Raw genomic sequence first — 18744 nt, 5'->3', positions numbered from 1 at the left:
TCACTTTCGGGCTAAGCATTCTCATCCCTGTCAAAATTTTCAAAATAGTTGCATTTTTAAATATTTTTTTTTGTACTTTCAAAACTTCTTTTTTTTTTAAACTTTGAAAAAAGAAAGTGACTGAGGGGGCTGCAAAAATAATTTTTCAGCAACAAACTTTGTTGCAGAGCTACAATTTCTAGAACAGAAAAATATTTTAAAATGCGATTTTTGAAAATTTTGACCGTCACATAATGTATGTTACATATGAATCATTTATTTTCAAAACATGATAAGTCCATTATTTCAAATTTTTCAGGAGAAGAAAAAAACGTTCTATTTTCTTTTGTTAAATGTTGCAAAATGTATAAAAAATATATTTTGTAGAACTTTTACCTAGCTACAGAATATCGTTTGCAATTTACTTTTTGGACCAATAGTTCAAAAGATAAAAAATAAAAACGATTTTGGACTTATCATACTTTGAAAATAAACGAATGTGAAATGAGTTTTAAAATGAATATAGAATTTTTTTTAAAGCCTCAGTCTATCAAACAATTGCATTTGGGAATAGAATATAATATTTCGAGTAGGTTTTTTACTTGAAAGACGCTTTCAACTTAAGATTATGAGCCAGTAGTCAGCTTTTTTATGTGTAGTCAATTACTCTCAAAAAATTTGCTGTTTATTTTCAAAAGATGATAAGTCCGGGACTTTTATCATGTTTTGACAGTACAAAATTTTTTTCGCTTAGCTGTAAAATCGAATATGGACTGAGTAGATGCTTCATATTTTGAAGGCAGGTGTGGTTATCTCCCAAGAACATAATTCAGTTAAAAAAACGAATTTTGAAAAAAAGTGGACTTATCATGTTTTGAAAATAAACGATTCATATAAGGTTTCGTCATAATGTATTTTAGCGAAATCTTTAATCATTTGAGTCTAGGCTACTTCCAATTTCTGCACAACAAAATTTTTGATTTTATCATTTTTTGTATTTTGAAAGCTTACTTTTTTATGCAAAACCGTGAAAATTTTTGAAAGTGTTGAAGCCAGAAAATTGGGTTTTTTTTTATCAAATCAAAAATGGGCAATTACTAAAATTTACGATTTTAAAATTCCACTGTTACAAAATTAATTGAACTGCTTTTAAAGAATTAAAAAACTGGCGGTATTTGAGTCACTGTGTCGTATGCGTAACCTTTTAACGGAACCACCGGCGGAGGAAACTTCAGTTTTTTTTTTTACGAAATTCACCAAGTTACTAATTTGTTCCTCGAAAAAAATCTATTAATTTCATGTTAAAATTATTAATTCACTTTTATTAATTTGTTGCTCGAAATTATGCACGTCATACCACTAACGTAGATATTTATTAATGTTACAACAAAAAAAAAAAATAAATAAATAAAGTGATATTCTGTAAACATTTCAACATTTTTTTATTTAATTGCATTTAAATTATTAATAAAGTTATCTCTTGCAAGCAACCAATGCTTCAAGCATTATAAGAGAAAAGTTGAATAATGATGTTTATTATTATTTTTATTGAAAACAATTTTAATTCACATCATTTTAATACCCACAAACAACAAACCCAGAAATAAATACTGGTTGAGCAACAAGTATACATACATTTATGGAATTGCAAAGGCAAAAGTGTTAAATTAAGGAAGATCAATAAATATAGATATAATTGCGTTTGTTTACAAATCAAATTAAGCTTGAAAATTCAATAAATTAAACATTAAAACATACGCGTTAATTCATGGAATTCGAAAAATTATTGGAAAATTTTGAGACGAAAAAATGTTTTTTTTTTTTACATAGTCTAGATGTCACCACAAACAACTCTTTTCCCATTCCAAAAACATCTTTTTGAGTTCCATTCAAATTGACATATTTGCCAACATTATCATCATGAATCTGTTCATCGGTATTGTATCATTAAAGATCCTGCCAGCTCTGTCTCTCTTCAATCATCTCAAATAGACTAAACCCCATTAAGACCAAAAGCAACTTGACCAGAGAAATTTATGGTCAAGGTTTCCATTCCAACGCCTTTGTCTGTATGACAGAATCATGGGATTTTTGTTTGCTCCCCTTAAATCTAGTTTACCGAGAATTGCCCCAATATATACATATGATGTGTGGATGCAATGAGAAATTAATGAACATTTGGCACATTCATGTTTGAGTGTGTGTGTGTGTGTGTATTTTGTGACCGAACAAAGTTAAATATTCTTGAATTTGCAACATGTTTATGGTGCTGGTGCATATAGCCTGCATTCCAATAAAATAATACATTCATCGCGCATCATTGTTCAATATGCGGGGGATAGAAATCATCCCCGTCAGTCATTTCATTCAGAGCCTATATCACTTTCAAAAACCATGTTCTGTGGTAACACTATGTGAATCTCCTCTCATTCCATATATAAAAGAGATCATCATAATTTGTTAGTTTGCATGGCACGTTTGTGGCTTAAGTTACATCCAAATAATTTCCATCGTAATTTGATGGCAACATCTGTCAGAAAACGCATTCATAAACGAATTTAAAATTCGCTTTGCACTCGTGACGGGCATAGAAGAGCATACCATCAGAGTAGCACATACATACATAGCAGCAGCATTCGAGAGAGAATAGGACTATAATACGGGTCAGACACGAGGAGGTTCAGGACAAAATGTGAGTCTTTTGGGCCAGGCATGTGGCAAATTTATTCGATTCAATATAAAGTGAATGAACACACACATACATTTCTGTGTGTGTGTTGCATGGAAATTAGGGATGAATGGGATTTACGTAGATTTACGTACCCTACAAAGGTTATAACTTGTAAATAGTAACCTCAACAAAAAAAAAGTTAAAAAAAATATAAAACACAAACGAATTAACAATATTGGTGACGTGAAAGTTTTTCAAATTGATGTCCGGAATATTAAATTTGTTTATTACCAAACGGAGTATATTTGAATTAAATTAATTAATTGTTATTAAAAAAAAAAATATTTATGTATTTCATTCAGAACAGATTAATTAAAGCCAAATTCTGGAAAAATAAACAAAGAGTTCCTGATTTATTATAAAAAAAATGTTACGTATACACCACCGTGACCAATTTCGATCTAATATAGTTTACGTAATACTTATATGGGGTATGTATGAACATTTCTTTTGTTATTGAACTAAATAGAAAGTTAAGACTTCCAAATACAATAACACAATTGTTAAAAAAAAAAAATAATAAAATTATTTTTATTAGGTAGGTACACGTTTAGTTAGTATAGATGAGTTGAATAAAAATCCAATTTTTGCCTAGATTTAACATTTTAAAGAAGAAGATCTGTGCTTTAATTTAAGTAAGAACTATACCCTCTTGAAAATTAAATCAGACAAAAATACTTCAAACTAAAAGTAAAAACAAAAATTGTTAAATTAAAAATAAAGAGAAACCTAACAAAACCAAGCTAACTTTTTTTTTTAAACCACAAAATTGATTCCTGAATTTCTATTTCAAATAAAGTTTTTTTCGAAAAAAAAAATTTTAAAATTAAAAGAAAAATGTTACTCATACACCACAGTGACCTATTTCAATATGATATTGTTAACGTAATATGAGATATTTATGTAAAAACATTTCATTTAGTCTTTAAGTTTTTTTGCAGTCATAGACCTTCGACAACAGACTAATTACAGGTACGCAAAAATTTGCACAGAAATTTGAGTTACACCATGAGAAAGATATTTAAAAAAAAAATTAGGGGTCTAAAACGGATTTTTTTCATAGGCCCTGTATTGTGAAATAAAAATTTTTGAAAAACAACCTAATTTTTAGATACATTTTTGAGTAGTCTTTTATTTTTTTGGAATTTTTAAAAGTCTGCAAAAAATCTCAAATTTATAGGAAATATAGGTTTTAATCATGCGCATGCATTTTTTTTTTGACCGAATAACGGGAAAAACAATTTTTTTTTGTCCCAAGTTTTTTGGCCGTTTTTAACAGCTTTTTGTTTTTAAATTTTAGGGGTAACACGACATTGAAAAAAGAGGCTATTTTCTAAACGGTAAGTCGTAAAGAGTTGACTTTTTTTTTTAAATGATATACAAATTTATTCAATAGGTATTGAAAAAATTCAAAAAAATTTCAAAACCAAGTTGTGAAGGTTTTTTTGCAGTCATAGGCCTTCGACAAAAGACTAATTAGAGGTACGCAAAATTTTGCACAGAAATTTTAGTTACACCATAAGAAAGAAATTAAATTAGGGGTCTAAAACGGATTTTTTTCATAGGCCATGTATTTTGAAATAAAATTTTTTGAAAAACAACCTAATTTTTAGATACATTTTTGAGTAGTCTTTTATTTTTTTGGAATTTTTAAAAGTCTGCAAAAAATCTCAAATTTATAGGAAATATACGTTTCAATTATGCGCATGCATGTACAAAATTTTTAAAATGATTTTTGACCGAATAACGGGAAAAACAATTTTTTTTGTCCCAAGTTTTTTGGCCGTTTTTAACATAGGCCATATTTTACATAGGCCACTTTTGCTAAAAGTTTAAAAGTGAATATTTTTAAACTCATTTTACGAACTTTTCAAGTTCATTTTTCATTTAAAATGTTAACTAATTATAGAGTCAAAAATAAAAATAAATACAAAAAATGGCGGAACGAAGTCCGCCGGGTCAGCTAGTATTACTAATAAAATAAAATTTCTCATATTTGAGGTTAACTAAACTTTTCCACAAGAAAAGTCGATTGGAGCGAACTTTACGATGTAATAAGAACTGGTATGAATTTTCTGAGCCAGTCATCATATCTTCAAAACTACTAGACCGATCCTTTTCAAATTTTAGACACTATTTCTTAAAAAATTTACAAATTGTTTTTTTTTTCGCTAAGAATCTCGTTCTTTCTTTCAATGTATTCCGAAAAAATTAAATTTGAAAAAACCTTCCCAGCGCAGCATTACCTAAGGTAAACTTTTATTTAATGAATAAATTTGAGTAACATTGTTTTGCAATTAACATTTCGTTACTTGTTACTCAAGTGAATTTCCGCTTCATAGTAACGAACACATACGATTTTCTACAGGTCTATTAACTTACCATTTATAACCTTTTGGTTAAGTTGTCGAAAAAAAAAAAAGAGATAATTTAAATTCACAAAAACGATAACGCCAAATTTATCCTAATTTTCTTGAGGGGAACTTAAATAAAATTTTTGTACAACAACTTTTAATACTATGTACCCTAAATTTAAAATTTATTTTACTAGACAATTGCGATACCTAGAAAATTTTATAAGAATGATACCCGTTGCTTCGTTGTTTTTATTCAGGTAGGTTTCTGAAACTTATCGTTACCTCAAAAATATCCATATCAGATTTTTTCTTCTTTGGGTGGCAGTTTTTAAAATAACAGCAACCTAGGTTATGTTGTCACCGGTCAACATTCCTGTAAGATATAACTTGCATCTGTAGCCGATACAGAAATCGGCCATTCCAAAGTAACGGAGATTACATATTAACGCTTGTTATCCAGTTTACTTGGATGTTTTATATGGAAACTTGGTGAGTCGTTAGGGCTCATCATAAAGTTGGTGTCAAAGAAGCTTTTACGAAAATTAAACCAATTGTTGCCAAGTTATTCACAATTAAAGACCGTAACGTGTCTTCTCCGTTACCGTTTTTGGCTGTGAATATTTCGTTACGTTTATTTAGTTTTTCGTGAAATTTCTGCTAAAAAAACATCATTTTGGTTGTTTTCGAGGTTCTGTTTTTATGTGGATAAAAACATAACCTCGAAAACAGCCAAAATTATGTTTTTTTTTGACATTTTCTAACGGTGATATTTCAAAAACGAAGGCCACTCAAATTTTTCTGACTTCAGATTCAGATTCAGCATCCCAAAAACTACTAGAAAAGTATAATTTGGTTCTTGTATCAAAAACCTTGTTGATCAGTGTTATCCGTGCTATATGCTTTAAATTTTGTACAAATTTTTCCTTTGTTCTATTTTGATAAGCTTGTCATCCACTTTTTTTTGTTCATCTGCTTTAAGGCATGTTCCTATTTGTAATTTTGAAAGCTATTCTTTTTACCAAAATTATCACTGATTTGATCTAGTATGGCCTAATTTTGTTCAACTGAAAAGAATTTGAAAGACGAAAAATCCCAAATTTATCTTGTAGGTATCATCTACTCAACAATAACGAACCCAAAAATGTGTCAATTCATTTCGATTTAGTAATTATGACTCTAATTCGTCTTCTATCGACTCTAAGATTAAGTAAACCGTAAAGAGACTTTGATTAAAAAATAATATATAAGAAAAAACCTGCAAATTGCTCATCAAAATCAAAAAGAAACAAAAAAAAAAAAAAGAAATATATTTTGTTCAGCTTCAAAAACAATTAATCCTTATGACAAATTATTCAAAAATAAGCTGCATCAAACTGACAAAAACTCTTCAGAGCATAAAACTTTCCAGATAGAAAATTAAAAAAAAAAAAAAAATAATATTCATCATCATCATCATAATAATCATCATCCTACTAGTCGTCGTTGGTTAATTGTAATAGTTGTAGTACAAGGCAACACAAATGTTTCATTATCATCAAACGACACAAGGACTAACAGTGTGCACCATGAAGCACATAATAAATGTGTGCACAACAAAACTAATTCTTTTCTATTTTGCCTGCCGTAAAAAACAAGGACTCATCCGCAAATCCTTGGAGAGAATATAACAATAAACAACCTCGTGTAACAATTAGCATAAATAAAAGCCGAACACTATTCACGCAGACATGCCCTTTAAGGACGATATACACATCCCGCATCGCAGCAAAACCATATCATCAGAAGAGAAGAGTGAAGAGTAACCAACACACAACAATGTTGTTGGTTAGTTTTTGTTTTGATGTCATTCGGCCATTTTGGTTTTTTTTCTTCTTGAAGGTATTTTTGTTGTTGTTGTTGTTATTGTTGTTGATGCGAATCCGCATTTTTTGACTGTGATGTGACAATGTGACAACACAGCTGATGGCCATTCCGTCCCATCCGGACAACCGACACGTCTGTCGTGTCCTTGTCGTCGAATGTGTGTGTGACAAAAGTTATGTTAATTAAAAACCACATTTGCGTGTATTGAATGAGGCAAGTTCTTCGGATGTAGATAGTTACCCAATGTTAAAATAACAACTAACTCAGCAACAAGGATTTTAAAATTGTATCCTGTTTAAAATTACAGTATGTTGCGTTTCCAAAAAAAGTATTCAACATGGCCCAGATTTTAGATCAGAAAGAACAAAGAAAATATACCTTAATCCCGGACAAAACGGCAATTGTCATTTTTCTCACTATGATATCCCTAAACCATCAACATTTCGACATCGCTTTGTTTTTTTTTTTTTTTGTGTGTTTGCTTGTTTTTTATGATTTTTTTTGTTTTTTTTTTTTTTTTTTGAAAAATTGTGTGTAAAATTCAAAAATCTCTACGGGACAACTACTTGCCGTTAGATATTATGCAAAACTTGGGCATCCTCTGGCACTTTCTCTCCATCCGGGTTGGTTTGTGTGTCGTTCGACGACGAGAGAGACAGTCAGCATCATACAGCACAGCATGTGGCTTAACAAAATTGAATCCTTGTCGAGTACCGCTCGGATTACTACTACTATTCTCCTCTAACACAGATATAGTCCTGTACGAATTGTTAACCTATTTCAGTGATTTGCATATAACTAACATGGAAAAGTTGCTTCAAAATAACATCACTCTTTCTCTACTGGCGATATATATTCCAGTTGAGTATGTATATTTTACATACAAAACTGGCGCCCAACTAGTGTCCCTATATAAATATATATTGCTATACCCTTTTTCTACTTCATTCACACATACATATAGATAGTTGTCCCTGCTTAGAATTATAGCTGTTGTTCATAGCATGTATTTGGGAATGTTTTGCCGAAACTAAAATGTGTGAAATTTAAAGAGATATTTTTGTCTATTCAAATGCATAGCACTCAAAGGACTTAAGTATCCTTTAAGGTATTAAAACAAAACAAAAAAAAAAAAAAATTTACATACATTTGATCTACAGTACTGTATGATAATTTTGTGTTGTGCTGTTATGTTTGACTATATTTGTTCTGACGGATGGCGTGTACTCCAAATTTATGATTTGTTGTCTTTCAAAATATACACAATGAATGATAGGTTGATAGAAAGTACCTTTTAACTTTGAAACTTATAATATTTTAGCATTCATTGTGATTTTGGAAAAAAAAAAAAAAAATCATTTAATAACATTTTTTTTTTTTGAAAATTCTGAGTTTAGAACCATTCTTTCAAAAACTCTTGATCATTTAATAACATTTTTTTTTTGAAAATTCTGAGTTTAGAACCATTCTTTCAAAAACTCTTGATTAAATTTAGTGGATTTAAATTTTGATAGAAATGAGATTCTGGCTTTCTAAGAACGTGTATGTAAATATTGTGGGTGTTGCCGTTGTGTTCAAAATATTTTTTTTGTGTTTGAAGGCAGTTTTTTGTGATAATTACATTTATCGCTTGAACGATGGAAGATTGTCTTTTACTCCCATATATTTTTTTTCCTTAAATTACTTATAGAATCTTTTGGTATCATTTATTTTATGAAATTTAAGCAAAAAAAAATTTGTTGTTCAAAAAACATTTAATTTTAATTAAAAAAAAAAACAATAGGTACCTACGGCAACATCGGCAATTTTTAATCTATAGACTTTAAAGTATTTTTAATTACCGACCTTTGAAAAAAAAAGATCATCAAAATCAGAGCTGTTCGGCCGGGTTCCCTAATAATTTGCTTTAGTTACTCACTAATTACTAGGGATCGGATTTCCATATTATTTTTTAAGGAACATCTTGAAAGCATGGCAATGAAGTATGTATACGAATCAGGAGACTGCCTTTAAATTCAATCGTTAGTGCATATTTTTGTATATTTTACGATGAATGCATATTTTCATATTTTTAGCAAATTTTCTAAAATAAATCCATGTTTTTCGTGCATATTTTCCCAAAAATTGCAAAAATAACGAAATTACACGCTTGAAATTTTTGACCAAAACTGACTGAACGTCAATTGGAAAAAAAGTCAAAAACGTTAGTAAATACTGTAGAAAACTGACAAACCAACGTGGTCGTCTGTCTGTCAGTACGCTGTCTGTCTGTAGGTATAAGGAGCTACAGCCTAAACGGATGGACCGATTGACTTCAAACTTGGTATGTAGCATTTTTTGAAGACTCTCCAGAGGGGTTTTTGGAATTAATTTACGTACGGTACTTGTCATATACCGATTTTAGTAAAGTTAAAATTGCTGAAAAACGGCTCCAACGATTTTGTTTAAAAAATTCAACTGTAAGTTTTAAAACAAGGTCTATCTTCAAATGAAAAAAATTTAGTTTGAAAATCATTTTTAACGGTACCTGCCATAGAACCGTTTTTTTTTTTTAAATCTGATTATCTCTGAAACTGCTTATTCGATTTCAATGAAACTTTTTGTGAAGAAGCATTTATATAATTTTAATATAACGACGGTTAAACTTCATAACCTCGTAAGTTGTTTTTGCAAGTTTTTCAGAAATCAAAAAACAATATGTTGTGTTTCTTGTTTTTGTATGGGATCTATCAATACGAGCTTTTGAATTTCGTCATTCCTGAAAAATGTTCAAAACAAAATTGTTGAACTGAATATACCAAAAGATAGCTCTGAATTTTCTGAATTGTTTGCATTAATAATATTTTTTTTTCGAATTTTTCGACCTACGAGGTTATAAAGTTTAACCGTCGATAAGCCAAAAATAAAATTTCGAAAAAAATAATTTTTAGATTTTTAAAAAAAATTTGAAATTTTTTTTTTGAAAAATCAAATTTTCGAAAACGGGACATTGATTTTTTTTGAAATTTTGGTTTTAGATGTTGATTAGTTATTTCTACAAAATGGCATACCAATTTTATTTTAAAACTTTTTTCCAAAAAATTATTTGTAAAAAATTAGTTTTTTAAAAAACGGCTCTAACGATTTTGAAAATTTTTTTTCTAAAAATGCATCTTAATATCTTTGCCGCCGGGTACAAAGGGGTTAAGTCATAATTGATAGTTTGCCTGAAAATGTGAAGTTGAGCTAATCGACGAACTTTTGAGCATTGATCCTCTTATTTTTATAGAAAAGAGTTGAAAAGAGAACAAAAGAGGTTATTCTTATTTCATCGAAACCCGGAAAGTGCAATTTTGTGACTTAACCCCTTTGTACCCGGCGGCAAAGATATATCAATCAAAACTGCATACTTGTTTTAGAGGGCAATTTGATTTCAGATTTTATTTTTTTAAATTTAAGCAACTTTAACTCTAAGAGCAAGTTCGTGTGACCCAGTCGTGCATTTTATTTACTTTTAAGAGTATATTTTAAGCGCATATTTTTCGTTTTTATGTGCATGAAAATCCTATACTAAGTCATTACTTACCAAAGAATTAATAAAATTAGATTTTTGAGAGAAAGAACCTTCTGAAACCCACTCGAAGTTTAATAAGAGAAGACTTTTGAGAGTCTTTCAATAAACACTAATGACTCCAGCATATAAATTACACACAAAACTTTTAAGAACACAATTGGAGGTCGAAGATTTCACTTTAATAATTAAACTAAACGGATTCTGTAGAATAAAATATTACGTATACGCCACAGTGTTCCGCAATTCGGCCAATTCACCACCAAGCTTTGCCATTAAACTTGTCTAATATAATTTTCAAATAAAGTAAACTTTTATAAAAAGGAGTGAACATCCATTCTGTCTTGGGTATAGTATCGTTAGTTTCAAAATTTAAACCAACTTCCTTGCAAACCGCAGACGAAGTGTAATTCAAAAACTTCGATTTATAATAATGGTAAGTTTTGATAATTGTAACTTTTACTTTAATAACACTCTCACAATTTTCCACACGTTACTGTTAATTCTAAAAAACATATATATTTGATTGTGCTTAGGCAAATTTTAAGATGTATCTTAAAAAGAAAGGACAAACTCTTTATAGAAACTTAAGGTTTGATTTTCAATTGAAATGGTATTAATTCAATTTGATTTGTTCAATTGTTTCGAACCCTTAGAGTGTGATCCTTTATACATACATTTTAAGGATATTATTTTGGAAAAGACAATTGATAAGAAAATCAATTTTGTCTCCAAAAGAAACACTCACAAATTATTGTCTCTACAGGCTTTGGTTATCAGATTTATTCCACAAAAGATTTCTTTGATTTTCAAATAAAATGTGATTTTTATGAATAAAAACCACAAATAATAATCTTATAGACTTTCAAGTTTATGGACTATATTGTTTAGTTATGAAAATGAATTAAAGTTAAAATATATGTATAGTTTTTGGAATAAATGAAAGGTTAAACCACATTTGTTTTGAGAAATCTTATGGGAATCGAATACCTGATGACTTTGAAAATTGAATTCTATAAGGAAGTTATAAGTAATTTCAAACAAATGATTTGTCTAAAAGGATTGTTTTGCCAACCTCAAAAAGTTGTGTAAATTTTCCAAATCATTAGGTGTCCATTTGCCTTAGCAGATTTATAAAAACTAGCCGACCCCGCCCTCGAAATTCGAGTGCCAATTTCTTTATTTTTTTTTATTTGCACAGTTTTAAACACAATTTTTTTTTTTATGTTAAAGCCACACCTACAATGACCTAAAAAGTGAAAAAACTAAAAAAATTTTGTTTGAAACCAAAAAATAAGCTTTTTGCATCATAATTTTTAATTTTGTGGTCGTAAAAACTGTCACAAAATGAGTTTGAAATTTCACTCACTTTTTGCAAAAAATGGCTTTTTTCGCTTATTTTTTTGTATAAAAAAACTTATTTTATTGTATAAAAAACAATTTGTTAACTCTTTTTTAAAATTACTCTAGCGAGAAAAAAAGTGAACATTTTCAAACTCATTTTTTAAAAGTTTTTCTTACCTTAAAATAAAAAATAATGATGCAGAAAGCTTAATTTTTGCTTTAATAAACAAAAACAAATAGCGCTAGAAAGAAATAAAAAAAAAATTAATATTGTAAATTCCAATTTTTACTTGCGATATAGGTACTATAGGGCAAGTTTAGGATTCGTAAAAAAAATCGAACTCGAGATAACAATTTTACATGACATTACGATGATGGAGAATGCCAAAAAAGTGGGTCCGGCAATTCTGTCTGTCTGTCTGTCTGTCTGTCTGTCTGTCTGTCTGTCTGTCTGTCTGTGTGTCTGTCTCTATCTGGAGCTGCAGCCTAAACGAGTGAAGTGATTTTCTTCAAACTCGGTAGTTAGCAGTTTTTGGTGATTCCCTAGAGGGGAAATTGAAATTTTTTTTTTATGACCAAAACTAACGGTACCTGCCATATAACGGAAATAGAAAAGTTAATTTTTTTCAAAAACGGCTCTAACGATTTTGATTAAAATTTTTGTGTGTAGTACTACACATAAGAGCCAACTTTTTTAATAAAAAAAATATTTTTTGTACCGTTATTAACGGTACCTGTCATAGAACGGTTTTTTTCGTTTCTGAATATCTCGTACAACATTAACCCGATTTTAATGAAAATTTTTATACAAAAGTGTTTAAGTAAAGGTAATATTAAAATTTTAGAAAATTTTCAAAAAACGCATTTTTGGATTTTTAAAAAATATTTCAAAATTTTTTTTTTGAAAATCAATTTTTCGAAAACGGATCAATTAAAAATTTTGAAATTTAGTTTTTATGTGTAAATTAATTATTTCTTCAAAATGGCATACCAACTATTTTTTTGAAAAATGTGAGAAATTTTTTATATATAAAAAATTATTTAAAAAAAAACGGCTCCTAAGATTTTCGAAATTTTTTTTCTAAAAATACCTTTTTATACAAGTAATAAAATGGCATACTTGTTTTTCATTTTAAGACATATTTAAAATGGTATTTAATTAATTATAAAAACAGATTTTATTTTTTACACTACCTATGAAATTTCTTGAAAATATCAAATTTTTCCTAATTTTATTGAATAAAAAGCTTTAACATTAGAGTTACTTTAAGCATAAGAGCAAGTACGTGCGACCCCAGTCGTGCATTTTATTTTTATTGTTATTGTAGATAAGAAACAAAAAAGACGTTTTTGTTAGTTTTCCCTGAACCTCATAAGAAAAACGCTTTGTCATGCGGCATTTGGTGTGCGATAAAATATTAGTGCCTTTTATACAAAAATGTAAACGTCTTAAAGTGAAAACTTGGTAAAATGGTAAAGGAACTGTCAAATTCTTGTGTTCTTTCAAGAGAGAAAAAAGTGTTTACAAAAGATTGGACCTTAGTATCCTACTAACAATTTTGCTTCTATAATGCTTTATAGATACAACAATTGCATCTGTAAAGCTTTATAGAACCAAAATTGTTTGTAGGGTAATAGACTCGATTTTAATAGAATTCGATTTTAACAAAAAAATTCATGGTCATAAAACAAACATCTTACTTCCAAACATAGATAACTAAAACAATGAAAGTTAATCATAGTTAACATGCGATCTTAAAACAACGCACGAATGTGAAACCACCTTAATGTTTTTTGATTTTCGCTGAATGCTTTCATTCATTCATTCAGTCATGAATGACATTTCATTCCAGTCGATTGGAAATTTTCCAACAGATATTCCAGTTGTTTTTGTTTTGGTTTGTTTTTTTTTTTATATCGAATTTTAATTTGTTTAATTTCATTATTTCGGTTTAAAAAATAAAAAAAATAAATAGATTCTGCACTTATAGAGGCCATTCTCTATCGTTCAGTGTATAATTTATGCCCCTTCGGTTTTTGTGGGCCCTGTATATTGTACCACAAAAACCATATTCGCCGTTTTATTATATGATGATGATGATGATGATGATAATAATAAAACTGCTTAACAATATTTTTGCCACAAAAAGAAAAAAATACTTTTCTAAAGGTTTTAGGGGTGCTTACCTCTAGTTCGAATATTCGTTATCCTTATTTCGTAAATAATTCCATATCCGAAGTTTGTCGTCTTTCCAAAACCCTTTTATTCCCGGCTAGGCCATGGGCAGTTATCCCGACATATCAAGAGTAGAAAAGAAACTAAAATATCCTTTTCATTTCATCTCAGCTTAAATCCACTCCGATCAAATCGATTTATACCATTCAACTTCACTTAGCCAGCAATTAACACACACAAAATAATATCGTCATTTTGCCACAGTCTATCAAAATCCAATCTCAAAATGTCATTTAATTAATATTTTCACACTTCGATAGCAGTAAAATCAATTTCCCTTCTCTCTCAACTATTATAAGTCGATAGCAGGTATTTTATTTCAATGCATCGCTACCACATGCATTTGCAAGAAGGAATAAAACTTTCTGCAATCACACCTTGATTTTTCACGCTCAATAAACCTGCAAAGTCATAACTATACAATCATCATTCTGGGAAATAGCTCACGTTGCACCAGCCACATACCTACTCTCCTATAACAGAAAAAGTCCTGTGTATCCTGCTGCTGAACTGAACCACCAGCACACTTTTTTTTTTTAACTTTGATTTGTATCGACTTTCATGTGCGGAAAAATACACAGATCAATCTTTCGATGGCAAAAGTTTTTTGGTCTTTCTTTGGGTTTTTTTTCCTTCCTCTTTTTTTCACCGTGTCTCAACACAGGAAACCGGAAAATTGTGTCGTTTTAAAACCTCATAATGTCAACTTTGGATTCTGTTATTTTTTTTTTTTTTCTTTCGAAAATCTGATACTTTATGAGACTTTTGTGAGTACAAACCTGCAACTGCTAGAAACTGGAGGGAAGGGTAAATACAATGGGATATTTAACGGTATCGCTAAAGCCGTTCTCGTTCTCCTCTTGGATGTGACCGTACTCCATCATTCTTAAGTGACACAAACGGTTCGGTCTTCGGTGTCGGTTTCCGTTTAACAAGTTAAAAGTTTCCGTGTGAAAAATTTGCTGACTTACTTTTATTTTGTTGCGTTCTTGATGATGGTTGTTTTTTTTTTTGGGGGTTTTGGGCTTTCCCAATTGAGTACAGAGAGTACCTAGGAGTGTATCGAGACTTTTCAACTTATTTATTGGAAAAAGTTTCATTGAATTTGTGTGTGTTTTTTTTTTCTCTCTGGAAACATTTCGGGAACATCTCTCTGTGGCAGGATTGCACACTTGGCATTGGCACTTTGGAGAGTGTTATATTGCACACTCAAGCGTTAAGGTTTTTTGAACACAGAGTTTTTTGGAACTTGGTTGTTTTTTCTTCTCCCAACTTCCCGACCGACCAAATGACTATATTCTTATAGGTGAAAAGGTGAGAAAAATTGTGTGTTTTGTGGTTTCCAAAGTGAAGTCTTGAGATTTCGAAAGAGAGAGAGTGAAAAACGTGAGTTTTGTGGAAACAAAATCACGCGACAATTGAAGGTTTCCAGAGAATTATTTTCAGTTTTTCATTTCATTTATTTATTTTTTTTTTGTTATGTTGGCTGCCAGAGATTTGTTGTATTTCCGGTTTTATTTGTGGAACAAAAGATGAAGTTTTTGCACACACAAAAAAAACTTTGACTGTATACTTTCCACTTCCACTAGCTATAGTGCCAGAATGCCGGTTAAACCGTGACAATTTAAGCGAAAACACTTGTACAAATTGGATTTCAGGAAATGCCTTTAGATGCAAAAGGAATGTTCCTAAAGGAGTAAAAAAAGAAAAAAAAAATGTGCTTGTAAAGCATTCAGTGTTATACCAGGTGGTTGATGTTTAGCTGTTAGGATAATTGTGATAGTTTTGTGACATATTTTTTGGCGTAGCAAGCAAAGCCAAAAAAATAAAGAACGATGTTAAGATTAATAGGGTACAAGGTAATACATTTTATACTTTTTACCAAGTTTTTGAAAGTTTTAAATGAAAGCAAAAAAAAAAAAAATAAAAATATGAATCAGAAGTGGGGTAGCACACATAGAGGTTAAATAGTGGAGAGATAAATATTCTTATGGGAGAAAAGTTTTGCCTCTATTTAGGGTAATAGATTTTATCTGAAAAGAAAGAGAGAAAAATAGGTGACATTTGCCATAAAATTATGCTAAATATCTTGTAAATTGTGAAACTTGCTAGTTTATTTCAGGTCTTTAAAAAAGTTTCCAATCTGAAAACACAAATTTTGTGGAATTTTAAGACTTTTATTTTGTTCAAAGTTTAAGAAGACGAAGAATATTGTGATTCGTCAATTTCTTCTAAAACAGCTTGTTTTGCAATTTTGAACTCAGCTCTGTAATGATTTTGACGTTTTTCCTCAAATGATACGGAATCACCAGAAGTTTGGCTAACTGATGCATTTACTTTATTACTTTTCTGACTTTTTCCTGATCTTGCAGAAGGAGTAACTCCACTTGAATGTGGTTGATCATCGTCAATATTTTCAGACTCAGATGAATTCCTATTTTTAGTGATTTTTTGTAAACGTTTCTTTAATAATTTTGGATCAATTGGAGCTTCTTCTCTTGCGAAGGGTGTCTTTGGTTGTGAAATTTTGTCAAAACCGTAGTCTTTGTTAGCTGGATGGTAGGTTTCTTTGATATTTTCTTCATTGAAATGAGCAGTTTTGGTTGTGCGTGGAGCTTCGGTTTGTAATTTATTAGGACTGGGAAATTTCTTTAATATACTGGTTCGTTTTGTAGTCGATGGTTGTTGGTTAGATGGTTCATCGCCGTCAGTTGATGATTGATCCATCAAGTTGTTGCATAACAAAACTGTAATAAAAAATAGTTGTTTAAAACGTTAATACACAAATTTACATATATGCATACTTATAACTATTTATTTATTTACTAAAGACTTGTGAAATATAATAGAAGTTAACAAGTCAAAAAAAGAATTTTGGATTTACAAAAAACTCAAAGAAGTCTAACAACCTATTCATATTACAGCAAATTTCGCAAATTATTTTGTGTATCAAATCATAATGATATTTGGCTTTTGAATGAGGCTGTATTGAAAACAGTTTATGAGGTTGAAGATTAAGGTTTGTTTTTTTCTGGACCAGTTATTATATGTATAGGCTTACAATCTAGGAGCTCGCAGCAGATTTTTTTTAAGTAAGAGGTAACTGATTTTTAAATGTAATAATTTTAGTCTAAGTTCAGGGGCGTACACTCCCTTGGGGCAAGCGGGGCGGCGCCCCGGGGCCCCCGACTGACCCCAGGGCCCCAACTGGAGACAATGCAGAGAAGAAAACTGTTAGCATAAATTGAGCTACGAAGTAAATTAAAATGTATTTGAATCACTTCGGATACAAGGGAGACAAATTATATCATTCAGTGTAATGTATAATGCATTGGTAGCCACACAATACATATTGATTTAGTAAAAAGGTTACCCCAGGGGCCACAAAAAAATAAACTGCCTTTTTAAAAGAAAAAATTATAATTTTATCTTAGGGCCCCAAAAAATATTACTTAAGGGGCCCCAACATAAATACATCAGGGCCCAAAATAAAGACATTACGTTATTAGTGGCATTCCGAATATTACTTCAGAACAGAGTCCCCAATACCCATTAATTCTTGGCTCCAAAAAAATTATATTATATTTTAGGGGCCTCTAAGCACTTAATTTTGAGACCCCAAAAATAATTTTTCAGGGGCCCCAAAATAAAAAAAAAATATGTCTGATGATGGAAAATCAAATACTTATGTATTAATTACTTCAGAACAGAGGCCCCAAGAACTATCAATTCTAAGCTTCAAAATTTTTTATTTTAGGGGACTCTAAATATTTAATTTTTATTTTGATAGATGATGGAAAATCAAATATGTACATGTACATATTACTTTAGAACAGAGGCCCCAAGAACTGTCAATTCTAAGCTAAAAAAATTTTCATTTTAGGGGTCTCGAAATATTTAATTTTGGGGGCCCCTAGTACAACTATTTACTACTTTTATGATAGAAATTTTATGTAAGTATAGCAAAGTGCATTACGAACATATTAAAACATTAAAATAAACCTAAAAATAAATAAAATGTATGGCGTATACGTACTTTTGTTTTTGTATCTAAGCGGCCCCCAAATATCAAAGGGCCCCCAAAATTTAGTCTTGCCCTGGGGCCCCGGCGACTTAACGTACGCCACTGTCTAAGTTATGTGGATGACGGACACATGTCGGATCTCGTCGTATTTAGAAGCCTCTAAGAAAATCGAATTTTTTAGATATTTTTTTCTGCACCAGAAAAAATTGTTCTTGAGTAAAAATGTTATTCTCTTTCACCTTCTCAAAAATGATTTGGTTTGGCAATCAGTATAATATTATTAGTATCTGATTTTTCAATCGTCAGTTAAACTATCAGAAGAATAAATGTGAATATAAAAAAAAAACTTTTATTCGTAGGAATCGAAAAATTCGAAAAATCGAAAAATAATTTTTTATAAGATAATAGTCGAGTCAAATTAAGCATAAAATATGTAAAATCTCGGAATCCAGGGAAAGTCGATGAATCTGTAAAACTAGTAAAGGACTGCATTATTAAAGGGTCAAATGAAAAAGTTAAACAAAAAATTTCACCGCTCTCGATTAAAACTGTTTTTATGGACCGTTTACTGTCATTCCGTATGAAAGCGTTCAATCGGAATTGCTGTCTCATTTAAGATTTTGCTCAAACTTTGTAGGGATGTTCTCTAAGACTGTAAGG

The 18744-nt window shown here is 30.1% G+C and overlaps 2 protein-coding genes across 3 annotated transcripts in view; both read right to left on the bottom strand.

Annotated features, from left to right (window-relative positions):
* LOC129913190 (uncharacterized protein DDB_G0288805) overlaps positions 1–18744 on the bottom strand; it is a 306856-nt gene that overhangs the window by 156971 nt on the left and 131141 nt on the right. The window lies entirely within an intron of this gene.
* Positions 16173–16993, bottom strand: LOC129913196 (protein phosphatase inhibitor 2-like). Of its 2 annotated transcripts, none has more exons than XM_055991752.1 (2): positions 16970–16993; positions 16173–16807 (listed from the first exon to the last, which is right to left on the bottom strand). In XM_055991752.1, exon 2 carries the CDS (start codon positions 16785–16787, stop codon positions 16254–16256), a length of 534 nt encoding a protein of 177 aa, XP_055847727.1. In that variant the 5' UTR covers positions 16788–16807; positions 16970–16993; the 3' UTR covers positions 16173–16253. The 2 variants fall into 2 exon arrangements, with proteins under 2 accessions (XP_055847727.1, XP_055847726.1); XM_055991751.1 differs by having other exon boundaries at positions 16174–16807; positions 16865–16976.

This window comes from Episyrphus balteatus, chromosome 3 (assembly GCF_945859705.1).
Source record: "Episyrphus balteatus chromosome 3, idEpiBalt1.1, whole genome shotgun sequence".
Taxonomy (NCBI): domain Eukaryota; kingdom Metazoa; phylum Arthropoda; class Insecta; order Diptera; family Syrphidae; genus Episyrphus; species Episyrphus balteatus.
Note: the sequence above shows the minus strand (reverse complement) of the source record. Positions and strands in the feature narration are given on the sequence as shown.

What these genes read in the sequence shown, in the direction of transcription:
- LOC129913196 (XM_055991752.1), bottom strand. Translation starts at nt 16,787, where the DNA reads ATGGATCAATCATCAACTGACGGCGATGAACCATCTAACCAACAACCA.